The sequence below is a fragment of the Spermophilus citellus genome (genome assembly GCF_964194105.1).
Source record: "Spermophilus citellus genome assembly, chromosome: 8".
NCBI lineage: Eukaryota > Metazoa > Chordata > Mammalia > Rodentia > Sciuridae > Spermophilus > Spermophilus citellus.
The window spans coordinates 57255939-57283341 of record NC_138189.1 but is presented as its reverse complement, the minus strand read 5'-3'; the positions used below and the strand labels follow the sequence as shown (position 1 = coordinate 57283341).

At 38.7% G+C, this 27403-nt stretch overlaps 1 protein-coding gene across 2 annotated transcripts in view; it reads left to right on the top strand.

Annotated features, from left to right (window-relative positions):
• Positions 1-3797: 3797 nt before the first annotated feature.
• The window catches only part of ADAMTS3 (ADAM metallopeptidase with thrombospondin type 1 motif 3), a gene marked incomplete at its 5' end in the record, with an annotated part of 250102 nt that continues 226496 nt past the window's right edge, over positions 3798-27403 (top strand). For both annotated transcript variants that reach the window (XM_081304703.1, XM_081304702.1), the window contains 2 exons: positions 3798-3866; positions 5160-5187. In XM_081304703.1, coding sequence (XP_081160829.1) covers positions 3798-3866; positions 5160-5187 — 97 coding nt within the window. The remainder of the gene's footprint in view (positions 3867-5159; positions 5188-27403) is intronic.

Below are 27403 nucleotides of genomic sequence, written 5' to 3'. Positions count from 1 at the left end.
CTAACAAATTGAAATTAGGCACAATCTAAAAATAGATCAACTATAGCAATATACTCCATTGAAAGTTACATAAAACTTACAAATTATTTATTTTTTGGAATTTTACTTTTAATATTTTTAGACTGAGGTTGATGAGGGTAACTGAAAGCAAAACTTCAGATAAGGAAGACTACTATATATCAACTGATTTCATGAAACTTAAAGATGTTTGGTATCAAGAATCATAAGTCCTGAAATAAACTTATCAACAGATAAGAACACAATTTTGCCTGCACATGTTTAGGGTTATAGTCAAGCACTCTGCAACTTCCACATGATGGGACTTGTGCTAGGTATTGGTGACACATTTGACTACTTTTGAAGTTATTTATAAATTTAAAAATATTTTGAAAGAAAACATACTATAAGATTAGTTTAGTATTTTTGTGGAGCACCTATTAGCATCCTCTGTCATGGGACATTCTGGATAATGTGGATAGAAAGAGGCAGGGTGTCATAAATTGAAGAGTCAATATGAGCAAGTGTGTAGTAAGGAGAAATGGTAGGAAATAACCCAGTAGTTAGAGCCAAGGAAACATGGAGGTAAAGGGTGGGACTCAAGTGTAGGCAGGCTGATAGGAGTCAATGTGTGAAAGAAATTCCACAACTCTGTCTTTAACTCCCAACATTGTCTCTAGTTAAAATTAAATTGATTATATTTTACTGGTTTACATTTTCCTACTTCCTTTAGAAATTGCCACATGTCATTATCAGTGAGCCATCTGATATATGACAACCATTTCATCTTAAAAATTACATGTCAGCCCTTACTATGTTCTAGACAATGTGCTAGACCCTTTATAGGTAAGATTATTTTTGTTATTTTTAATGAACATTTTGCAAAAGTAGTATTATTAAACCAATTTTAGAGTTGCGGAAACTGAGGCTGAATCTGCATGTGAGTCTAACCCAACTAACTCAAGTTCATCTTACTATAGTATTGGGTTTGTAATGGCATTTTTTCAAGAGTGTTCCACAGAGAACACATGAGAAAATTAAAACACGAGAAAAAAATTTTGTGATCACACAAGTATGGGACCACATTATACTACCTCTCCCTTTTGTCTCTGTTTTGAAAACTCATAATGCACTTAAAGTCATTGTGAAATCTTTAATAAAGAAATCCATTTCATTTTCTTTATATGACCATTTCACAACTGACTGGCAGATTTTTTTTTTTTAATTTTCATCAGAAAAACCTTTCACAAATCTGGGAAAATTTGGAAACTCTGCCTTAGAATATATTGGTAGGAACTTATTAATCAACTTACTTAGAATCAAGAAATAGAAACCTTATTGTATGATCTTAAGTCAATGTTTATGAGAGCAAGGGTCATGGCTCATTGGGTTAAATTAAATAAGTGGGTGCTGAGTAGTATTTGAGGGAAATGAAAGTAAGTATGAAGAAAATATCAGTTGTTGAATTCATTATCAGTAAGTACTGAATCACTAAATTTTTATAGACTCACAATAGAAAAATCTGTTTGTCTATATGGTCACAGTCAAACTTTCTGAAGTCACTGTTTTTCTGAAAGTCACAAGAATTGTTTGTTGTGCCAGGGGTTAGATGATAACAATGTCTGAGTGTTATAAAACTATCCCCCAAAGATGACTGTAATATCATGATTAAATGTATGATTTGTTCCTACTTATAATTGGAGAATTTTAGAGCTGAAATATATCACAAGGTGGAAACTGAAATAGAGTTCTGGTGATGTGTCAAGGTCAGACAGCTGTTTGGGGGCCTAGAATTCAGATGTCCTGGTTTGTACTCTAGTATTCTTGTACTTGTCAGTGTGCACTGACAACATTTTCATGTGTGGAATGTTTAGGGTTACTTGTTCTTAATGAGTAGGGAAACTAGGTGCAAAGTTCAGCTGATCATTCAGATCATTCATGGATAGCAAGTCAATGACTGTTTCAGCAAAGGCTGCAGGCTTAAATAGAAGGAAAAGAGTAATTTAAATACCTCAGTGCTGGGGTCTATTCCTAATTCCAACTAATAATTAGTCTAATACACCACATTACTAAGCGGGGCCATTTAGTTATCTGGTTTCTCATTGGTATATGTAAAAGTCCTGGGTATATGATTCTGAGATGGCTTAGATAACACATGAGTGAACACCAAATCTTGTGATGTGTAAGTTAAAGACACAACCTTTACTTCCGCTCTGTAGAGATGAACAATGAATCAAGTTATAGGAAACCCTTCGAAGGCATACTGTTTTTAGAGGAACTGTGACTTATGGAACCATCTTTAGCAACACAAACATTAGCTTTTGCGTGTTTGGTTTTAGGCAGGTCTCCTCAAGACTGTTTCAAGGTAAAACCTTGAAGATTATACGTAACTGTGGGAATCAATCACTTCTCTCTCCACTTCTCTCTCCGGGTCTCCTCTGGGGAGGCCAGTGCCAGCCTGGTCACTGGAAACTGGAATCAATGATTCCTTTTTCTTTCAGTTCCCTGTAAAGCGCTCAGAGGCTTCTACCGATGGGAAGTGGGCCTGGGCTGGGGTTCTTGAAACTTGCAGGTTGGTGTCATCCCTTCCCAGGAAGTTCCAGGCCACTGTGAGCAGCAATCATTTGATAACTTAATCTTGGTGTGAGCGAGGGACCCTGAGGCCTGTGTACTCTAGTGATAAACGGAAGCATCCGGTGGAGTCAAGAAAACCACACGGTATCTTTTTAAACTAATATAAACGAAAAAAGCATAAATAGGAGCTTAAAGGAGAGGGCAACCCCGGTCCCCCGTCAACCGTGGGAGGCGACTAGTGTCTGGAGGGAAAAATCACCGCGTCGTTAAAACCTGGAGGTTCCAGGGCTTCTCTCCAGGGAGACTTTTCCCTGGCTTGGAGAACAGTGGAGGTTGGAGGAGGTGAATTTCCTACAGCCCGAGACTGGCCCTTGGACCCTCCCCCTTCCTATAATTAACGCGCGTCCCGCCAGTCGGGACCGGTGGCGCCCCTGGACCCTCCCCTCTCCTCGCCCACCTCGGGGGGAAGGAGAGGCTCGCGGGACGCGGGGTCGATCCCGGGCTACCGAAGCCCGGGGCGGTTTGCAGCCCTGACCCTGCACAGGGGGCGAGGGCCCCGCGTGACGTGGGCGCTCCGGCGGGAGGGGCCGCCCGGGGGTGCTCGGGCCGCCTTATTAGCGCCCCGCAGGTCGCCAGCAGCTAGCAGACGGGCGCTCTGCGAGCAACAGGAGCCGGCGAGCGGCCCACTCCTCCCTCCTCCTGCGCCTGCCTCCTCCTCCCTTCGCTCCTCCCGCCCCCACTCTGCGTGTGCGGCGGAGTCGCCCTCTCCCTGCCTCTTTCTCCCGCTCCCGCTCGCTCCTCTCTCTCGCTAACACTTCCCCTTGCCTCTGGGCTCCTGGAGACCCAAGCGTTCTCGGCGGTAACCTTAGGGATCAGTGGTGCTTGAAAAGCTTGGAAAAAGCCGCCTCGGGCAGAGATAGTTGGAAGCCCCTCGTCCCTTCCCCCTCTCCCGGGCGCAGCCCGTGCCCGGCTCGCAGCACCTTCTCGCTCCTGCACACTCCGTTTGGGAGGACGGGGTGAGAAGGTGAAGTGGAAAGAACTGCAGAGCGGAGGGGGCCAGTCTCAGAGCTCAAATTTCATTTTCATTGAAGCAAAGCACAGAAGACCTTTCTTTTTTTATTTTGCATTTTTCTTTCTTCTTTCTTTTTTTTAAAGAAACTTATTTTGGGGGGATTTGCTCTGGGCAATTGCTTTGCCCAGTAGTTGAAAAGTGAACTCGACTCGTGATGGTTCTCCTGTCACTTTGGTTGATAGCAGCCGCTCTGGTAGAGGTTAGGACTTCAGCTGATGGACAAGTAAGTGGAAAATAATAACAATAAAAAACTCAAACCCAACCTTTTCCCGAAAAAGTTCCCTCCCCTCTTTCCCCTCCTCTCTTTCCTCCTCCTCCTTCCACCCTTCCCTGTTATCTTTTGCATTCAGGAACGGTGTTTGGAGGGCTGGGCGCGGTGTGAGGGGGTTTTGGGGTAGGGGGGATGAATTGCACGGGAGGTTGGGACTCCTACTCCGGGAGCCCAGGCTTGTCACACCTAGGGCTTCACCACTCTGTGGCATTCGTAACAGTTACTAGCGACAAAATGCAGCCAGTTCGCATCCTTGCCGGGCCAGCTGGGTTTCCCCTTTCCGGAGGGCGGTCTGGGCGCTTGAATGAATTTCTGGACGCTGGGTCCTAGGATCCCCAGTGCCCGGGTTGCTCCTGCCGCAGTCGGCTTCTCGGGGCTTTCTCTCCTGACTCACGGCTTTTTCGGGCAGCCGGAGGCGGGGGTTTCAGGAAGTCCTTGGGCCGGACAGGGTGAGATCCAGTAGACACGTGTCCTGGGAGGACCGCGGCCGGGCTAGAGTTTGACAGTTGGGGAGGGGGGCTGGAGACGTTTCCTGCCCTGCGTTTTCCTGGGCAGCGGCTGGAGGCGCCCGCCGCCTTCTCCCCTCCCCCTCTGCACAACTCCTCCTCTTTTTAAAGCTAAATTGAGTGCAGCTCTGTTTCTCTACGGCCCTGCCCCCACCCTTTGGAGACTCAAGGTGAAGCCCGATGCTCTCAGAAGAGCCCTTGAGGAGGCGCAGCCTGAGGAGCGGTTTGTAGTAAATCATATCAGCACAGGGCCAATGGGACTTGGAGTACAGAATTGCTCTGTCAGTTTTTGTAGCTTCTTTGGTCTGCCTGGTCAGACCATAGGGTAAAAGAAGGGAATTCTCCAGTTGATTCTTATGAATCAGACCCCCCCTCCCCTTTTGGCTTCTTTTTGCCTGTTTAAATTCAGAAACTTTCTTTTCTAATTCTGACCCAGTACAGGAGTTTTCAAGAGACTATTGAGTGTCAGTATTTATTTTTGCTGGCTTCATAAATGTTAAATTAAAATTAAAGCTGGCAAACAACTCCCTTCCCCAAATTGTTATTGAGTTGGCTCATGCTCTTGTCACAAGAACCTTCTAGGAAAGGAGGTGCAGCCTTTAGGCACAAATCCCAGTCTCTAGGTCTCCTGATTAGCTAGCTCCTGAAAAGCATCAGTGGTAGAAATAAAACGCAGGAGGTGATAAGATGAAACCCAGTAACTGTTTCTTTTTCTTACTCCCCCCCCCCTCCTTTCCAGGCTGGTAATGAAGAAATGGTGCAAATAGGTAAGCTTTGTTCTCAGATGTCACTCTTATCTTAGTTGAAAGTAGGGAATGAAGTAAGCTGAGCAAAATATTGTTTCTGAAATTTTTCCCATTGGTGGTTAAAAAAACAATTTGTAGTCCAGGAACACTTTTGTTCTCTTCCTCTTCCTGGAGGAAGGTCCCACTTTCTTCAGGCTAAATTATAGTGGTGTCAGAATTCTCCTAGCTGTTGGACTTCCCAAGCATCAATTTATTACTCTTTGTACAAGCCACTGGTATGTACTTAGAGGGTGATGGAGAGTCTGAAGGAAGATATGGAGATGAATAAAGTAAAAAAAAAAAAAATTCTGTAGTATTAGGAGCAGCACATCTGATTAGATCAGAAGGCAAATTGTAAAGAATGCTACAAAGAAAGAAAAAATGGAGTTCAGAGGATGGAAATTTTTCCTGCTCTAGGTAAACCCTTTGATGACTTATTCTATCTGCTTGAAAATAAATATCTTTGAATGTGCAAGATACTGGTAGGCATTTTATAAATAATATCTAAAACCTCAGAAATACCAGATGCTGGGGGAATTATTATTGCCATTTAATAGGTGAGGAGACTGAGGTTCAGAGAGTGTAACAGGTCACTCCAAAGTCCATGGTATTATTTTGAAGCTGTTTATAATAATATATTTGTTCTAAGTGCATACTAAAAGCCATCTGGCAAGAAGCAAGGCTACTACATTCAAGGTCTTTTCATACACATTTTATTTGAATTACTTTAAAAGATAATGTTTGTTTGTTTGTTTTGGCTGGGTACTAGTGTTTGGAAATTTTGTATTTTTCAAATTATATTGTAAAATAATCTTTTAGAAAAAGTTTTTATTACTGCTAATACAAACACAGTTACAAGTCATTGACTATTTACTCAATGCCAGGCATAGTGTTAATTGCTTTATGTGCATTATGACACTTGTTTTTCATAGTCAAATGAGGGAGGGATTCTGGTGTTCCTATTCCAGAGGTTGCATAGCCAACTGCTGTAGTACACAGTAGAGGTCTGTGTTTGTTAACTGGGGGAGAACCCAAGATCCAGGCTCAGAGGTCACAAATTACATCCTGATAAACCCATTGTAAGTTTAAAATATCATAAGTCAAAAATGCATTTGAATACCTAACCTGCTTAGGTATTTAGCTTAGACATACAGTATGCAGACAAGTATTGGTTGTTTACTCCTGTGACTGTGTGGATTATCTTCAAAACAGCATTGTGAGAGGGTATCAATCATACTGCCTGTCACTAACTAGGGAAAAGATCAAAATTCAAATCCAGGTATGGTTTCTACAGGATGTGTATCACTTTGTACCATTGTAAATTTTAAAAAAGCATATATGTAGCATGCTGTAAATCAGCATTTGTCAAAATGCTCCTTCCTATTCAGTGCTTAGTGTTGTGAGCTCTTCTTATCCTCTGATACTTCAATGGCAAGAGGGGAAGAGAGTAACTGGGGATTCACTCAAATGAAGAGACATTTGTAATTGATAACATTCAGTCATCTATGTATTATTTTAAAGGCATTTTAAAACTAATCTCCAAAGAAGTAGAGAAAAGAAAGCTTATTTTAAAAATTATTTTAATTGCTTAAATATTTCATTAAATCCTTTATCTTTGCAATATGTACATTAGAAAGATATTTTAAGATTACCCATTCCTGGGGCTGAGACTGGGGCTCAGTGGTAGAGCACTTGCCTCACACATGTGTGAGGCACTGGATTTGATCATCAACACTACATAAAAATAAATGAATAAAGTAAAGATATTGTGACTATCTATAACTTAAAAAAAAAGATTACCTATTCCACCAAAAGAGTATTCACAAAATAAAATATATTGCTCTGATTAATTTTTTTCAGATACAATTAGGATGCTTTTGTGTAAGAGGCTCTGGATTGCACTTCAGTCCAGTCCTTTTGCTAATATAAATCACTTCAGCCCCTTTTTTTTTGCAGGGACAAAAATAGTATAGGTGTGTTGATGTCAGCCATAGGGTGATAACTCAGTAGTCTGGAAGGAGTACCAGGTACTCTTAGGTTCTGTTGCTGGAGATTTACCTGTTGCCATATTCCTGTTTGATGATATTCTTTTTTATTAGTGTCATTTTTATTTACGACACTCAAGTTTAATGAAAATAAAAAGTATAGAAAAAAATAGATCTTGAGTTACAGGTCCTATGATAGCAAAAGGGTAGCTAACCAATCATTATCTCTAGGTTATAGTCATTTGTGTAATTTTCTGAAGGGTTTTAAAAATATCTATTTAAGAAAATCTTTTTTTTTTAATTTCTTTTTTTTATAGTTTAATTTTATTTTTTATTGGTTGTTCACAACATTACAAAGCTCTTGACATATCATATTTCATACATTAGATTGAAGTGGGTTATGAACTCCCAATTTTACCCCAAATGCAGATTGCAGAATCACGTCAGTTACACATCCACAATTTTACATAATGCCCTATTAGTAATTGTTGTATTCTGCTACCTTTCCTATCCCCTACTATCCCCCCTCCCCTCCCCTCCCATCTTCTCTCTCTACCCCATCTACTGTAATTCATTTCTCTCCTTGTTTATTTTCCCATTCCCCTCACAACCTCTTATATGTAATTTTGTATAGCAATGAGGGTCTCCCTTCATTTCCATGCAATTTCCCTTTTCTCTCCCTTTCCCTCCCATCTCATGTCTCTGTTTAATGTTAATCTTTTCTTCCTGCTCTTCCTCCCTGCTCTGTTCATAGTTGCTCTCATTATATCAAAGAAGACATTTGGTATTTGTTTTTTAGGGATTGGCTAGCTTCACTAAGCATAATCTGCTCTAGTGCCATCCATTTCCCTGCAAATTCTATGATTTTGTCATTGTTTATTGCTGCATAATACTCCATTGTGTATAGATGCCACATTTTTTTTATCCATTCATCTATTGAAGGGCATCTGGGTTGGTTCCACAGTCTAGCTATTGTGAATTGTGCTGCTATGAACATCGATGTGGCAGTATCCCTGTAGCATGCTCTTTTAAGGTCTTCAGGGAATAGTCCGAGAAGGGCAATAGCAGGGTCAAATGGTGGTTCCATTCCCAGATTTCCCAGGAATCTCCATACTGCTTTCCAAATTGGCCTCACCAATTTGCAGTCCCACCAGCAATGTACAAGTGTACCCTTTTCTCCACATCCTCGCCAGCACTTGTTGTTGTTTGACTTCATAGTGGCTGCCAATCTTACTGGAGTGAGATGGTATCTTAGGGTGGTTTTGATTTGCATTTCTCTGACTGCTAGAGATGGTGAGCATTTTTTCATGTACTTGTTGATTGATTGTATGTCCTCCTCTGAGAAGTGTCTGTTCAGGTCCTTGGCCCATTTGTTGATTGGGTTATTTGTTACCTTATTGTCTAATTTTTTGAGTTCTTTGTATACTCTGGATATTAGGGCTCTATCTGAAGTGTGAGGAGTAAAAATTTGTTCCCAGGATGTAGGCTCCCTATTTACCTCTCTTATTGTTTCTCTTGCTGAGAAAAAAACTTTTTAGTTTAAGTAAGTCCCATTAGTTGATTCTTGTTATTAACTCTTGTGCTATGGGTGTCCTATTAAGGAATTTGGAGCCCGACCCCACAATATGTAGATCGGAGCCAACTTTTTCTTCTATCAGACGCAGAGTCTTTGATTTGATATCAAGCTCCTTGATCCATTTTGAGTTAACTTTTGTGCATGGCGAGAGAAAGGGATTCAGTTTCATTTTGTTGCATATGGATTTCCAGTTTTCCCAACACCATTTGTTGAAGATGCTATTCTTCCTCCATTGCATGCTTTTAGCCCCTTTATCAAATATAAGATAGTTGTAACTTTGTGGATTAGTCTCTGTGTCCTCTATTCTATACCATTGGTCCACCTGCCTGTTTTGGTACCAGTACCATGCTGTTTTTGTCACTATTGCTCTGTAATATAGTTTGAAATCTGGTATCGCTATACCGCCTGATTCACACTTCCTGCTTAGAATTGCTTTTGCTATTCTGGGTCTTTTATTTTTCCATATGAATTTCATGATTGCTTTATCTATTTCTACAAGAAATGCCGTTGGGATTTTGATTGGCATTGCATTAAACCTATAGAGAACTTTTGGTAATATCGCCATTTTGATGATGTTAGTTCTGCCTATCCATGAACAGGGTATATTTTTCCATCTTCTAAGATCTTCTTCTACTTCTCTCTTTAGGGTTCTGTAGTTTTCATTGTATAAATCTTTCACCTCTTTTGTTAGGTTAATTCCCAAGTATTTTATTTTTTTTGAGGATATTGTGAATGGAGTGTTTTTCCTCATTTCCGTTTCAGAAGTTTTGTCGCTGATATACAGAAATGCCTTTGATTTATGCGTGTTGATTTTATATCCTGCCACTTTGCTGAATTCATTTATTAGTTCTAGTAGTTTCTTTGTAGACCCTTTTGGGTCTTCTAGGTATAGAATCATGTCATCTGCAAATAGTGATAATTTAAGTTCTTCTTTTCCAATTTTTATGCCTTTAATTTCTTTCGTCTGTCTAATTGCTCTGGCCAGTGTTTCGAGAACTATATTGAATAGAAGTGGTGATAGAGGGCATCCCTGTCTTGTTCCAGATTTTAGAGGGAATGCCTTTAACTTTTGTCCATTCAGAATGATGCTAGCCTGAGGCTTAGCATAGATAGCTTTTACAATGTCAAGGTAAGTTCCTGTTATCCCTAGTTTTTCTAATGTTTTGAACATAAAGGGATGCTGTACTTTGTTGAATGCTTTCTCTGCGTCTATTGAGATGATCATATGGTTCTTATCTTTAAGTCTATTGATGTGGTGAATAACATTTATTGATTTCCGTATATTGAACCATCCTTGCATCCTAGGGATGAATCCTACTTGATCATGGTGCAGAATTTTTTTGATGTGTTTTTGTATTCAATTCGCCAGAATTTTATTGAGGATTTTTGCATCTAGGTTCATTAGAGATATTGGTCTGTAGTTTTCTTTCTTTGAGGTGTCTTTGTCTGGTTTCGGGATCAGGGTGATGTTGGCCTCATAGAATGAATTTGGAAGAGCTCCCTCTTTTTCTATTTCCTGAAATAACTTGAAAAGTATTGGTATTAATTCTTCTTTAAAGGTTTTGTAAAACTCCGCTGTATACCCATCCGGTCCTGGGCTTTTCTTGGTTGGTAGTCTTTTGATGGCTTCTTCAATTTCATCCATTGATATTGGTCTGTTCAAATTGTGTGTATCCTCCTGACTCAGTCTGGGCAAATCATATGACTTAAGAAATTTATCGATGTCTTCACTATCTTCTATTTTATTGGAATATAGGTTTTCAAAATAATTTCTAATTGTCTTCTGTATTTCTGTAGCATCTGTTGTGATATTGCCTTTTTCATCCCGTATGTTAGTAATTTGAGTTCTCTCTCTTCTTCTCTTCGTTAGCATGGCTAGGGGTCTGTCGATCTTATTTATTTTTTCGAAGAACCAACTTTTAGTTTTGTTAATTTTTTCAATAGTTTCTTTTGTTTCAATTTCATTGATTTCCACTCTGATTTTAATTATTTCTTGCCTTCTGCTACATTTGCTGTTGTTTTGCTCTTCCTTTTCTAGGGCTTTGAGATGAAGTGTGAGCTCATTTATTTGTTGGTTTTTTCTTTTTTTGAGGAATGACCACCAGGCGGTGAATTTTCCTCTTAAAACTGCTTTCATTGTGTCCCATAGATTCCGATATGTTGTGTCTGTATTTTCATTTATCTCTAAGAATTTTTTGATTTCCTCCTTTATGTCTTCTGTAACCCATTGATCATTCAGTAACATATTGTTCATTTTCCATGTGATGTAGGATTTTTCCTTCCTTCTTTTATCATTGATTTCCAGTTTCATTCATAATTATTGTGTTGTGGTCTATTTGATTCTTGAACTTGAGGAGAATTTGTTTTATGAATGTCGCAACACCATTATTTGGTGCATAAATATTGATAATTGTTATGTCTTGTTGGTGAATGGTTCCTTTTAACAGTATATAATGTCCTTCTTTATCCCTTTTGATTAACTTAGTCTTGAAGTCGATTTTATTCGATATGAGGATGGCCACCCCTGCTTGCTTACGAGGACCGTGTGCGTGGTATATTTTTTCCCATCCTTTCACCTTCAGCCTGTGTATATCTTTTCCAATCAGATGTGTCTCCTGGAGGCAGCATATTGTTGGATTTGTTTTTTTAATCCATGATACCAGCCTATGTCGCTTTATTGGAGAGTTTAAGCCATTAACATTCAGAGTTACTATTGATATATGGTTTGTACTTCCATCCGTGTTTGATTATTTATCCTTTTTTTAAAAAAAATTAGTTTCTTTCTCCATGATTATCTTTCCCCTCGCCCTCTGTCTTTACTGAGGCACTTCCCACTGATGGTTTTGGTTATTGTTTTTCATTTCTTCCTCGTGTAGTGTTTTGCTCAAAATGCTTTGCAATGCTGGTTTTCTGGCTGCAAATTCTTTTAACTTTTGTTTATCATGAAAGATTTTTATTTCGTTGTCATACCTGAAGCTTAATTTTGCTGGATACAGAATTCTTGGTTGGCATCCATTGTCTTTCAGTGTTTGAAATACATTGTTCCATGACCTTCTTGCTTTCAGCGTCTGTGATGAAAAATCCGTGTTAACCTTATTGGTTTGCCCCTGAATGTAATCTGTCTCCTTTCTCTTGTAGCTTTTAATATTTTCTCTTTGTTCTGTATATTGGATATCTTCATAACAATGTGTCTTGGCGTTGGTCTACTGTGATTTTGTGTGCTCGGTGTCCTGTATGCATCTTCAATTTGTATATCTGTTTCCCTTTTTATTTCTGGAAAGTTTTCTCTAATTATTTCATTCAGCAGGTTACTCATTCCCTTGGTTTGAATCTCTGTACCTTCTTCTATCCCGATGACTCATAGGTTTGGTTTTTTTATGTTATCCCATAACTCTTGGATGTTTTTCTCGTGATTTTTTACCAGCCTTTCTGAGTTGGCTAGACTCTTTTCAAGATGATATATTTTGTCTTCATTATCTGACGTTCTGGCTTCTACTTGCTCCACTCTCTTAGTGATACTCTCAATTGAGTTTTTAATTTGGTTTATCGTTTCCTTCATTTCTAGAATTATTGTTTGATTATTTTTTATAATCTCTATCTCCTGATAAAGATGCTTAACTTCTTCTTTTATCTGTTTATGTACTTCATTCTCAATGTGTTCTTTCGCTGCTTGAATTTGCTGTCTTGTATCCTCTTTAAGGTTCCATTCCATCTGTCTAAGGTGTTCCTTGAGTTCTTTATATGACCATTTTTCTGATGACTCTAGGTCCTCCTGAATATTTAGGCTGTCCTGCATTGTTTGTACTCGTTTTCTTCCTTGATTTTTGAAGCTGCTCATGTTACTTCTTGTTCTGTTTGACTGCTGAGTTACTGTTTACTCCTATAAATTTATTTGATGCTGTAGCCGCAGGTTTCAATGAAGTTATCTCCTCCGCCGCAGTCTGATGACGTCAGTTCTCTGCCATGGTGGTGTCTCTTGCAAATGGCAACAGTTCGTTTCCCTTTGCCGGGTGACCAATGCAACGGGTGGGTCCTTATTGTCTCTCCCATGCCCCGTTTCAAACCTGTGGCCACTACCTATGAAGGCTCGGTAGGCATTTACCTCCGTAGGATCAGAAGGGCTGACCAGTTGTTTCAGCTGGATGGATTAATGCTGAGTCACAGCTGTTTGTCTGTGGGAAGCAGGCGAACGGGAGCTTGAATTCAGCCAATCCGGGCTCAGTGTGTGTTCTGAGAGGCCCTGACTGTTCGCCCCAGATCCACGTCAGCTCAACATTGCCTAGTGATCCCTGGCCACAGCTCTTCAAGGTGCTCCAAGTCCAAAGCAAAGGATGCAACTCTGCTTTCCCTTAAATAAATGTCTCTTTCTAGGTCCTATTTAAGAAAATCTTATGTACAGCGCCTGTCCCTATTTGTAAAGGCAGTATTTACTAGGAGATTTGGTAAAATTCACTATTGACTATACAATTTTTTCCCCAATAACTGATCTGTGGTTTTATGTAACTGCCTTGAGGTTCTATTGAATGAATGATGTATTAGGAATGATTAATATGGTTTGGAGATTTTATTTATTTACCTTTATTGCCTTACAGATTGACTAGAGAAATTACATAGCTCTGAATAGTTACTGAATAATTTATTTTTCAGGAAGAGATAAAAGTAATTTATCTCTTCCAAATGGTTAGAAAGTAAAATTTTTAAAAATATGTCTATTAAAATTTAATACATATGCAGGAGAGTACATATACATGTAGAGCTTGCTGATTCTTCACAAAGTAACCAGCACTGGATCGATAAGCAGAATATTACTAGCACCCCTATTCTCCTCTCCTGCTGCCTTCCTGGCACTATCCCCTTCTTAAAGGTAACCATGCTCCTGACTTCTGACAGGGTAGATTAATTGTGCCATTATTTTTGCTGTTTTTTTATAAATAGGATGACACAACATGTAGTCTGTAGTGTCTGGCTTAGGAAGCCAGTGTTTTAAAATGTATATGATATGCCGTAGCCCTCTAGACTAGGTAAGAAGGCTTTCATTTAAGTTGGAGAAGGTAGTTATGGGGCGGGGGCAGGTTGGCATATATATAGGTAGACCGGCCACTTATGTAGTGTCTCAAGGGCATACTGCTTCTTTTCTTCTCTCCTAACCAGTGAAAATAATACCCTCCAGCTATGGTGGGGAAGTATGATTCGTCCCAGACGACATGGGTAAATAGGTTTTTGAATCTTGACCTACTTCTGCGCCTCTTGTCAACCAGAGAGGAAGCATTTACCTACCACCTACCAACTCACACCCCTACATACATCTGTACATAATTACTATCTAAGTATGTTTGAATATTTTTGTGTATGAATGTATTTGTATATAGATGTGTTGTAAGTATGTTTCAAGAATCACTAGTGTATTTCTGTGACATATCAGGGATCTCTTTCATCTCTGACTCAGCATATGGCCTTGGTAGGATGCCGAGGGTAATTATGGGCAACTGGCTGGTTGGCCTATTTGGGTTAGGAGGCTTGTTCTGTGACACATGTGTCTAAGGAAATAATTATTGTTTTACAGAAGTTGGAAAATCTGAATAAAGAATTCTTTGAATCCTTTTGTTTTATAAACCATCACTTTGAGATTGCCTGAGCATCATTTGAGGAAAAATCATCATAAGGCTTTAATATTAAGCTGTCTTCTTTTCCCAACCCCTCCTGGAACTGGGTCATATTTATTTTTGCCCCTTTTCTGTTCCCCAGTTACAGACTAGATTACATTTCATTCTTAAACAAAAAAGCCAAACATTATTCATTTTTGTCTTCTCAGATATCTGGTTTACTGAGAGATAATTTTTCATCATTTTCAGATATTTATCTAGATTTCAAGGTTTAGTGTGAGTCACTAACCTCATTGTTGGGATGAAGCAAGCATTGTTACTAGTGTAGACCTCAGAGCAAAGACTGTGCCTTGATTACTGCTGTACCCCCAGTACCTAAAATAGTGTTTGTACCTCCTGGGCCCTCATATATTTGTTATTCAGTGACTAGATGTAGCAACCAGGATTTTACCCATGTTCTGAATTATCTTAAATGCTCCTGTTCTGTTCCTTCCTCCAGGTTTAAATTAGTCTCTAAGAAAATGAAGATGAATACAATGGCTATAGAATTAGTTATTCAGTGTTATCATGGCCGCTTGTAACTTCACTTTTCACCCCACAAAGCACAGGGAACTCAGTCTGTGAGTTTTTGTATGTTCTTCTGTTTGGTTTAATAAGCATTTGTCAAATTGAATAGAATTCTATGTGTAGTTTTAGGGTGCCCACTCAGTCTTTCCTGTAGTCTACTTGGGATCATTTGCCAGCAATAGTACTAAAAAAAAAAAAAAAAGTGTGGTGGAAAAGGTTTTAAAAGGAATCCTTTTGTAAAATTTAGAGTTTTAGCTACTCAAGTCATTATTCTTCCTTGTAACTAAAGAGCAGGGAGTTGACTTTTCTGATTTAACTTCTGCCCCTTTGAGCATGATAATCATTCATGTTAAATGCTTCAAGCTTCTCTCTCTCTCTCTCTCTCTCTCTTTGGCACTCAGAAACTGTTTATTGAATGTACAGATGGATGCATAATAAATGAATAAATGAACAGACAAGCAAATGAAAAAACAAAAGAATGTTTTATGACCCAGACATCCCTAATATTGTAATAATATAATGCCAGGAACAGAATTCTCCAAGATAGAATCCTTCTATTCAGTTACACCAAAATTAACAGTTCAAAATATAGATTCCAATTACTTCCTGGAATATAAAAACTTAAAAATAAACAGCAATTTTTAAATTTACAGACTAAATGTTATTCTGGGCCAACCACTGTGTTGCATCCATTAGGAACAGTTTCAGTTTTGATCCTGATAAAAGCATGAGTAAATGAGTGTTATTCTCATTTCCATCCCTAGTAACTAATACTTAGACTAAATATCCTAAAAAACAACTCACACAGGTAGGATTGAAGCCCCTTGACCAAAAGTCTTGCTCTTCACCACCAGACTGTAACACCTTTAGAGAATGTTCTTAAGTGCAGCATGTCATCTGTTACCAGGAACTTTATTGCTGTTTAGCCAAAATGTTTCTTTCTGTACTTTCACTGCTTTCTCTTGTCACTGTCTCAAATGTAATATTGCTCAGAAATGTTAAAAAAAAAAAAAACCCTCCAGGTCACCTCTGCTTCCAGGATGATGGTCTCTAAGCATTCTTTACTTGTGAGAGGCCAATTTAAACTATCTTGGAAGGCCATGAAGGACAATTCCAAATTGCCTGGCAAGATCATAAGTGGTTTTGATACAGTTTGGTTATGCCAGTTGGATTGGATATATTGATGATGACTTAGCTGGGTCTCTAATGTTGCCTCAAGGAGGATTGTCATTACCAGAATTTTGGGAACCATATCTCTAGTGTCCCTGTGATAGGGATCATCTTTAATTCCTAAACTATGCTAAGTTTGCTGAATTCTTCTTTTTAATTAAGTTGCTGAATTCTTCTTTTTAATTAATCAGGATTTTTTTCTGATTACAAATGTATATGTGCCTCCTATAATATTCTTTAATAATCTTCTATATTCTCCAGGTTTTTGACAATCATTCCAAATTCCAAACTACTATTATAATTTAGCATATTCTTATTTGGTCTTCACTCAATATACAAATTGTTTTTTATATACCTGTATTTGTTTTGTATAATATTTTAATTTTTCCATATCATTACCAACTCCTTGTATACACTAGTTTAATCCCATCATGCTAATAAACTGTAATTTATGTAATCATTTTTCTAATGGTATCAATTTTCCCATGCTAGTGAATGTTGCTACATAGCATTGTATATAGGTCACTGCTTGCATGTCAAATACCTGTTTAAAGAGAGAGCCTTTGGTTTATTACTGAGTAAAAACAAATTAACATACGTTTTGACAAATGACTTTCGAGAAAGTTGTATGACCTAAACTCCTGCTATTGATAAAAGAATACGTTGATTGTTAAAATTATAATTTAAAGTTAATTTTGGCTTTGTTCTTCATATTTGAGTATAATTTTTTGAATATTTACATTTGTAATCTGAAGAGATGCAACCAGTTCAACATTTTTTTCTGTTTCTCAGATACTCAATACATGTGAACAATTGTATATAACATTGTTTTTATAATTTTATTAGTATTATGAGAAGCTTTATATCCCTCAGAGAATAGAATTTGAGAATTATATATTCCTTAAAGTTTCCTTAGTGTAAGGGAACTCTGTCCCACATCCAGTTAATCCATCCTAATTTTCCAATCAGTTTGTATGACTTTGCTGACTAACTATAAATCCCTAGGAGAGCTTTAGTGGTGAAATTTGAGTTTCTTATTTATAAAAATGATTCCCACAAATTCAGCACGATGAGTTTTTATGGATTTCAGAACAAATTGAGATCAGCATAAAGGAGTATATCTTGCTTTTGAAAAATGAAAAAACAAAAATAGTTTTTTTCTGGGGGATGGGTACTGGGGATTAAACTCAGAGGGCACTCAACCACTGAGTCATATTCCTAGCCGTATTTTGTATCTTATGTAGAGACAGGGTCTCACTGAGTTGCTTAGCACCTTGCTTTTGCTGAGGCTGACTTTGAACCTTTGATCGTCCTGTCTTACCCTCCCACCCCACTGAGATTGCAGGTGTGTGCCACTGCGCCTGGCTCAAAAATAGTTTTTAAGAAACGTGTAGCAGATAAAATAGAATTAAATATCCAAATCATCAAACGCTGGTCATAGATATTAAATCATATTTCATATAATTTTCTTCCTAGTTACATATGAATACATAAAAATTTTTTAAAAATGAAGTAATATGAATTGGAGTTTTCTTCACATGTAAAGTCTATTCCCAAATCTAAATAGAGTAGCTATTAATATTCATCGTCTCTACACAGTACAGTGGTCAGAAGCAGAAACTGTGAACTGTGTTCTTTAAACTTCTGACTCCTCCATTTTCTCCTAATGACCTTAAACCTCTATCATTTTCTTACATGTAATGGACATAATGATACAGCTTCACAGAGTTGTGATGCTTATGTGAAACATATAAAATGCTGACCCATGGTAAGTAAGCTAGAATAAAAGTTGTTATTATTAGTACATTTTAAACTAGTGCTTCTCCTTCTTAAAAAAAAAAAAAAAACCAAACAAACAAAAACCTTTACTTAAAGAGAGGCACTTCATTCTAATTCCTACATTTTAAATAAGTCCTGTAGCCACCATGAATTGTCAAGAAATGTAATTTTCTATGCCATGCACTTTTGAACTGGCTAGCCAATTAGCTGGGCATGGGACAGCTCTTTGAGACTTCTATTTTCATGTGTTATCTTCATGTTGATATCTCCATGTAGCGTCGCTTCACTGGAATATGGCAGTTAGAGAGAGGGAGGGACTTACTTAGGAATAGTACAAAAATATCCCATACCAACTATGTTTTGTATATACAGGTTGAGTGTTCCTTATCCAAAATGCCTGGGACTTTGAAGTGTTTCCAGATGCAGAATGTTTTTGGATTTGGACCATTTGCAGAGGTTTTATCAGATGAGCATCGCTAATCTGAAAATCCAAAATCTGAAAGGCTGGAAAATCTGGAACTTTGAAAATATTTTGGGTTTCAGAGTATATCAGACGGTGGGTTTCCAGATTAGGGACACACTTAAGTATACTTGGCCCAGTTCTTTAATTTATTTTCCTCTTATTAATTGCAATTCCCTTCTTTCCATTTTATTTAGAGAAAATCCCTTTATTTGTTGCATTTTTTTTTTAAACATATAAATGACAGGAACTCAGTTGACACAGGATGAAAAAAAATAAGGTAATCAAAATCAGGTATAGCTAGACCTAGAATTCAAATTATGAGGTCACGACTCTCCTCCCCTCTCCTTCCCCTTTCTCTTTTCCTTGTCTTTCTCATTCTTTCCCTCTGTGTTGGCTTTATTTTTCTATCAGGATTAGATTGCTGTTCCCCTAAGTGTTGGCAAGGACTGTCATCAGCATTTCTAGGCAATCTACTTTTCACTTCTCTAGACACAAACCCATTTGAAAGCACCAGTAAATTTTCTGGTAGGGTTTTATTGGGTCCTTGACTTGAGCAAAACTTATTCTTGAATTCTGCACTGTGGTGAGGGGATGTCGTACTCTCACAGGCCTGGACAGGCCAGGAGAGACCCGGAGAGACCTGACTTACAGGACTAAGAGTGGACTGTAGGGTGACTCTCCTGGAAAATAGGGGCTCAGTTAAAGAAAGAGGAGGCATGGATGCCAGGGAGCCACACAGGCATAGTAAGTGTTCCTGCTGTAAGGGCACTCCAGCACACTGGATGTAGCTAGGTAGTTATGGTGGGTAGAGTAATGCCCCCCCAAGCTGCCTGTGTCTGAATCCTTAGAACCTGTGAATATGCTCTGTTACATGGCAAAGGAGGATTAAGTTTATAGGTGGAATTAATGTTGCTCTTCAAGTAGAGAGATTATCCTAGATTAGCTGGGTGGTAGTCTTTATAAGTGAAAGATGGAGGCACAGGAGAGCTAGAGAGACTGCAGAGTAAGAAGGCTTTGATGTTGCGGTAGATGGAGAAAGGGGATCAGAAGCCAGGCAGTGCCTAGGGTCTCTAGAAACTGATAAAGAGTCTCTCCTAGAGTTTGCAGAAGCCAGGCCTCCCCAGGACACCTTGATTTTAGCCCAGGGCAAAGTCCCAGACTTTGGACCTCTAATCAGTGTTAAATCACTAAATTTGTGGCTATTTGTTACAGCAGTAGTAGAAAACTACTATACTGACCTAAAAGACTGTCCCCATTTCCCTTTGTCAGACCACGACCCAGACTATTTCAGAAGAAGAAAATAAATGATCACAAAGTTTCGGTGAAAATCATGAAGAATGCTTTCCACATTCTGTTTTTTTCCCTCCCCTTTGCCTCTGGGCAAAATGCTAATTTTCATGGCCTTAAAATCCAGATTAATTTTTAAAAGCACTATCCCTCAAAAAATTATAAGAGGTATGAGAAACATTAGTATGTAGAATGCCCAATACAGTCTATGAAATTTCTGATGATGACAAATATAACTGGTCCAAGTGCTTCTTTAAAAAGTAAGTTTGGAATGTTAACATTTTGGCTTTTGGGCCTCACTTAAAAATACAATTCTTCTCTACTTGTTGCCCTGATATTGATCATTTGTTCATTTCAATCTGTAGCAAACAAAATACTCTGATGTTTTTTTCTTCAAAGCATGCTTTTTCTTTTTCTTGAAAGATCTTCTTTTACCTGATTTCATGTTCTAGAAAACACCAAAGAATGTGCTGTTCTTTCCTAAATGACTTTCTTAAATGTAAACATTGTGCAATTGCAACAAATATTTATTAAATAGTCAGATGTAAAAAATTAGAAGAATTTTTGAGTTCACAACTATTTGTTTTTTCTTAATAATGAATAATAATAATAATAAAAAAACCTCACTACCTTTTTTTTTTTCCCTCAAATAGCTTCATGAAAAATCTTGGACTATGAAAATAGATTCACAACTGAAAGAAAAGACATGCCAAAGAGTGTTTCTGCTTTGTGATGATAAGAGCCTAGGGGGGGATGAAGTGAGGAAGAAAGGATTTGGCTGTGTTCAGAATTTCAACATGTGCCACAATTAATTTTTAATTGCTTTTGAGAGAAGATGTGTTCCCTTCCCCATAAGTGTTTATAGCCTTGCTAAGCCCTTCAGCATTTCGTGTCCCCTTTAATGTCCACTCTTCACCCTGCTTGCAGCTTTCCTAGAGCAGCTGGCTCTTGTCATTTCTGATGAAAGTCATTCCCTTACCCCTGGCTCAGGATTTGGAAATGTTGTTGTTGGAGCCACTTCTTTAGCTGATCTTGAAAATGCTGATCTGATTTCATTCTTGAGGCCAGATTACTGCATACTAAAGTTTATACCTGATATAGGAAATTGCCTGTGTGAACTGCAATTGTAGTAAAGTGATCAGCCAATTCTTGGGACACAATCCCAGTTCTCTTGTGGGGTCATGGGCTACATTGCTACAGCCAACCTGACCTGAACTGTAGGCTCCCTGTTGACGTGATTTAAGGTCCTTCTAACCACCTCAGAAACACCAGGCTGGGATGGGAGTATTGGGGAGAGAGTCCTCGGGTTCTGGGAGGTGGAAGGAATCTGAATCGGATTTCCTTCTTCAATATCCCTTGTTAGAAATGATGATGGTGAAGATGATGATAATAGCTCCTTTTTCATGTTGAAATGTGATTAGATTAGATCAGGTTCATATATAGCACTTTGTTCCATCTCCTTGTTAGCCTTATTTTACAGATAACTTCTCCGAGCCTTAATTTTCATAATCTATTTGCAAGAACTCATTAGATGGAGCCATAATTCTAACACAGTGCTTTCAGACTTTTGCTACTCAACCGCCAATATTTAGTAGTGAGAAATTCTGTGTGGAGAGTTTGTAGCTTTTCCATGGGAGATGGTGAGTACTTAAAAGTGATTCAGAGAAATTTTCATAAGGGGAAAAAAATCAGTGGATCTGATCAGCAAAGGGAGAAACTGTCAGGCTTGCTTTGGGAAAATGAACATATTATCAACAAATAGTGCAGTCAAGAGGGTACCCTGTATATTCCATGAAAATTCAGTTTGCTTTAGATTTGTCAAGGATGAAGAGAGAAAGGCATGTTATTTTCAACAGAAACCCAACCTGTTCAGGCTGTGGTTTAAAGCAGCTTCTTTTTTCTTTTAACACATTGAGACCTTATCACATGTAGGATATAATGCTAAAACACAGACTTGTGTAGAGGGGACAGAAACTCTCTGAAATGACTGAAGTTTTTAAACCATTAGGAAAGTGTACCATGGTTGTTGTTAGAACAGAGAGGCAAAAAGGTCTTGAAGTTTAGATTGAGTTTCTCTTGTCTGAAATGCTAGGGATCAGGAATGTTTTAGATTTTAGACTTTCAGGCATTTGGGAGTACTTGCATATAAATAATGTGGTATCTTGGGGATGAGACCCAAGAAGAACTCTGAACTTCTTTTATATTTCATACATATCTCATGCACATAACCTTAAGTTAATTATATACAGTATTTTTAGTGCACCTGCATTTTGACTGTGACTCATCATGTGAGGTCAGGTGTAACATTTTCCACTTGGTGGCATCATGCTGGTACTCAAGAAGGCCCAAATTTTGGAGCATTTTTGATCTTAGGTTTCTCTGTATGTGGAAGCAGAGAACATTGACTCCTTAAATCCTGTGTTGTAGTTTATGTGTACCGACTGCATGGGTCTGTACATATTTATATACATGTCTATCTCGCATACACACATGCCCACATACCCAGAAAAGTGGTTATTTTACCCACCTCAGGGAGAAAGAAGGCATTAACTTAAACTCAAGAATGGGAACTTAGATATGAGAGAATTCTCTGACCAAAAAAATATTTTTCTTGTAATTAGACTGCCAGAGGAGACAACACTTTCTTAGGGATAGTTCAAATGTCTGAGAAAATTCTGAATAAAAACATCGCCCTTTGCCTGCCTAGGTTCTATAACATGTTAAGAAACAGAAAAACTAAAGATATAAGTAAACATAAAATATCTTACAAAAGAGCTGATGTGGAGCCCAACAGGCAAGTGGTACCTTGAATAACCACCTGGTATGCAGGACTGTCCCTGGTGAAACGGAAGAAAACATGTGTTCCTTGTCAGGCTCATGCCCAGGAATATGGATGAAAAGGGAGCTCCTGCACTTTGAAGATCTCCTATGTTTTACAGACTTTGCAATCATATTAATCATTCTTCTTCATCAGCAAAGGGTGAGGTCAGGGGCAGAGCAGGGCCTGGAGTCCTCAGAAAAATCCTCTCCCTACAAAGAGCAGGAGCAGGCTAATGGCCCTCCACTTTTAACTTAAAGAGAAGAGAATAATTGTATCTACTTGAGATGCCCGAGTTGTAGAAAGAGGCAAGGATTAGATGATTTTTCAAGGTCTTTTTAATTTTTGATCTGTCTAGTTCTGGTTCTGTGAATATCCAAAGGGACTGAGGAGTGGGGGCTAATTTCCTGCTGCCTGCTCCTAACAATGAGGGGTTCCACATTTGCTTTCTAGGAGATCTCTTTTAATGATTATATCAACTTTTGTTCATGGTAGCCTTAAGTTGTAAGATTTCAGTGCTATGAAATGTTTGATTTGTAGGTCAGCAGGAACTGAGATAAATATGCCCAAGTTTTGCAAGCAAAATTCTGGCCTTAGAAGTACATGACAAAACACTTGTGCAATTTGCTATCATTGATGGCCTGCTGGCAAGATTACTATTTAGGGAAAAGAAGAGATATGCTAATTTTAGATACTCCTTCAGGCTTGACTGACTCATTCATTCATTCATTTCTTTATTCACATATTTATTGAGTGACTTCAAAAATTTCTGTTTTAGGTAGTGAGGAACAGTAATGGAGAGATCAGATAAATTTCCTGTCCTTTGAAGCTTCCATGCTAATTCATATAAAGAAACAGCACAAAAACATGAGTAATATTTATAGGATGTCAGATGGTGACAAGGTTTGTGGAGAAAGAAAAAACATGGAAGAGGACAGAGAGTGACAGATGGTTACTAGTGGTCAGGAAACACCTCAATGGGAGGGTCACATTGAAACAAAGACCTGAAAGAATTGAGGGCATGAGTCATGCTGTTGTCTGGGAGAAATGGAGACACTTATGCAGAGGAAACAACAGGTCTAAAATCTTGAGATGTGAGAATTCTTAACTTCAGGCTGTAGGATCTTGTGAGCCATTTTATGCTAGTGGGATGAGTTTTAGGAGAAGAGTGACAATTTAATTGCCCTGGGTCTGTTTTGAGGATAACCCTCAAAGGGGCAGAGCAGAAGCAAGTACAGTAATGACATGCATTCAAAACTGAGATGATGGTGGTTTGGACTAGGTTAGTAGCTGGTGAGGTAGTGAGGAGTGGTCAGAGTCTGATATATCTTGAAGGTAGAAATCAATAGAATTTGGTTAAAGGCAGGGTTGTGGTATACAAAGAGCTGAGTATGGTTTGGTCAGGTTTTGGGTTTGAGTTAAGTAGAAGGCTAGTGTTGCCATTTACTGACATGGGGAAGGAGGAAGAAATGTGGATAAGGAAGTTGGGAGTCTAATTTTGGGAATGTTAAGTTGAAATGCCTTCTGAATAATATCCAGAAGATCTGAAGGCCATTGGATCTACAAGAGAATAGCTGACAGGTGAACTGTGGGTTAGAGGCATGCAAAGTCACAAGACAGGATGAGCTCACCAAGCTCTGGGGGATAGATGCAGAAGAGGCATCCACATACCAGGTCCTGCTGCCCTTTAGTGTTTATAGGCCATGGAAGTAAAGGGACTCAAGGAAGGGAGAATGAGAAAGGGGGTACCAGGGAGATAATGGGAGAGCCAGAAGAGCATAGTGTCCTAGGAGACAAATAAATAAAATATTTCAAGAAGGAAGGAGAAATGAACTAGGTCAGATGCCACTGATAGGGCAAGTAAAGAGATTAAATCTTGACCATTGGCTTAAACAACATGTGGTTACCAGTCACCATACAAGAACTCAATTGCAATATATTTAAGAAAGAACAAAAATGGCAAGAGTGAATGGAGTGATCTAATATAGCCAATCTTCTGAAGTGTTTTTCTTTTAAGGGAAGTGAAGGATTAAGGTATAAGGTGAGGTGGGTGTCTTAGTCCATTTTGTGTTTCTACAGTGAAATCCCTGAGACTGGGTAACTCATAAAGAATTGATATTTATTTATTGCCATTTTGGGGGCTGGGAGTTCAAGATTGAGGGATCCACGTCTGGTGAGGCCTTCTTGCTGCATCATCCCATGGCAGAGGGTGCAAGGGCCAGAGAGCATGTGTTGTGGGGGGAGAGAGGGAAAGTGGGAACCAACTCCTGTGATACCTAACTGCCTCTGTGACAACAGCACTAATCCATGTAGGAGGGCAGACCTCTTTTGACTTAATCAACCGGTAATGGCCCCATCTCTCAGCACTGTTGATTTGAGAATTAAATTTCCAACATATAGATTTTGGGGGACACATTCATACCAGTGAGGGAGATGTGGCATCCAGAAGTATTTTTTTAGTAAAGATGGGAAATATGATGAAAGCTTATTTATTTTTGGAGAGGAGGGATAATCTCATAATGTGGGACACTTGGTGAAATGAAAAGGAGTCATTGGTGAAACAGTTCTTGAAAAGGCAGGAGGGGCTGAAAAGTCACATGCTAATGAAGGTTTTGCTCTCATGTTAGAGGACCAACAGTTAATCCATACAACCAAGAGGGAGATGAACTATTTGTGCACAGATGCCACTAGGTTAAAAAAATTATTGAATCTGGATGAAGCTTGAGTAATGAATGAGTGACCCAAAATAGGGTTCTACAGTGGCTACAGCCCTCTACACTTGTAGAACTTATGGCCCTCAGAAAACTTTCCCTGCCTTTTGCGTTGGCCCCTCAGCCATCACAGCTGGTAATTGTATAGTTTCTTATCTTAAAATTAAACATGGCATTGTTGTAATGAGTAGCTCACTTATGTTTAAATTGGCAGTAGTGAATATTTATTGAATCCTCTGTATAATCTCATTCAAACCTCTTGCCAAATCTATGAAGTTGGAACTATTACTGACTACCAGTTAATAACTGAGGAAACAGTGTAAGATAAAATGAAGAACTGGGTCGAGGTGATGAGTTGATTTAGCTTCCTGTTTTCTGACATGCTGAAGTTTACTACTCAGCCATACCCCTTACTGCTTTGTGTGAGTAATTGGGTCTATAAAATGCTTAATTTCTCCATGTGAAAAGTTAACATTGCATATGATTTGATTCTCTTATGTGATTGTAATCTGAGATCAAAATTTTTTTTTGATAGTTTCTTCCCACTGCCCTCCATTTTTTCCTTTAAAAAGCCTTTTACAGAAGTTATTTCAAGCTACACTAAAAGCTGTGGGTAGTAAAACATTATTCTTGTGGTAGTTTTCCTTTATAGGTCAGATCTTAAATTAGAAATTGACAGCAAGATGTTTCATCTATTCTGAAGGGGATGAGAGCATGGGAACGTGTCTTCAGAGTCAAAATGATCAGAACTGAGATTTTTCTTAGGCTCCTTGCTTGCTCTATGTCTGGCCTTCTAGGTCTGCTTTCTCATTTGAAGAATAGGAGGAGTAGTAATACTTGCTGCTATGATGGTCATGTTAGAGATGGTATATTCTCAAGAACAAGCACAGAGCCCAGTCCTGTTGTGTCAGTAAATGGCAGGCAAGTGAACAGTCTCTGTCAGTTCCTGAACTGCCACCTAGCAGATGGTGGCCAGGGAATTGCTGACTGCATCATTTATCTGATCACCTTAATTCCCAACTGGAGAATAACTGGTTCAAAGTTTAATTTCAGAAATGTTTCTTATGTGTACATATTAGGAATGACTTATTAGGTAGCATTGGGAAAGAAAAATCTTTGTAGAATATGCTGTCTTTATTTCAAATAAGATTTCAGAACATGTTGTCTGACAGTGGGAAATGGAGCTGTCCCAGAGAGTCTAGGATGTATGGTTTGTGGTCAGCATGAGGCTCTATATCTTCTTGGGTGTGGGGGAGCCTCCTTGTAGTCCCTAAATTTTCTCATCTCCAGTCGCTTAATCTAGCCATCAGTACATTGTTTAGACTATTTTAAGTGAATTCCCTTCAGAGGAGATGGGAAATCCATAAATTGAAATTAATCCTTGTTTCCTTATTCCCTTGAAACTGTGATCTGATGGTTAGAGAAAGGGTGATGACTGAGATTCTTCATGTAGTCACAGGCTCATGGGCTGTGAGTAGTATGTTTTATAAGTCAGTGTGGGTAGTAGACAAAGCAAAGGTCTATGGTTATCTACAGTCTTAATACACATTAAACAAATCCACCTGGAAAGAAACCCCAACATAGAGAAAATCTTGCATTAGATGACATTGGGACTATCAGGCTGAATGAAGGGTTCCTTGTCCTCAAAGAAATTATAGTTAATTTGGGGGTAGGCTTCGTCAGTCCACATCCAAGGGCTTAATTCATCCCCGACTGTGGAAACTTTCTCCTCCATCATGCTGCTCCTACAGCAGCTGTGATCATTCCCTAAATGTCCAGTTCCATTTATAGAAGTTTTCACAATGGATTTGGTTGTCAGGGTGTCTTAGGCTTATATGGATGCTTATTTGAATGTAGCAGGGATTGTGCTGCTGCTGCTACCAGAGCCAGGCTTCACTCTACTCTGTTATAACATGGTTGTCTTTCTTTCCTTGCCTGGTGAATTTTCATCAGAATGTTGCTTGTTCTATGTACTTAACAAAGAATAGTATTTTGTTGAAATACATAGGTCATTATAAGTGGCATGATGATAACAAACATGTGCACAAAGAATTTCTAAGTTGCACAAAGTCTTTGTTTGTCTTCTGGTACTTTGCACATGGCCTGAGAACATAATGATTCTATTGAGATATGTTAAGAGCACAGGTCATGTTTTCATTTATGGATTCATGCTCTAAATGGATGTCAAAACATGCGATTTGTATAGATAAACAGTATTTTTAAATTATGTAACTTTTTT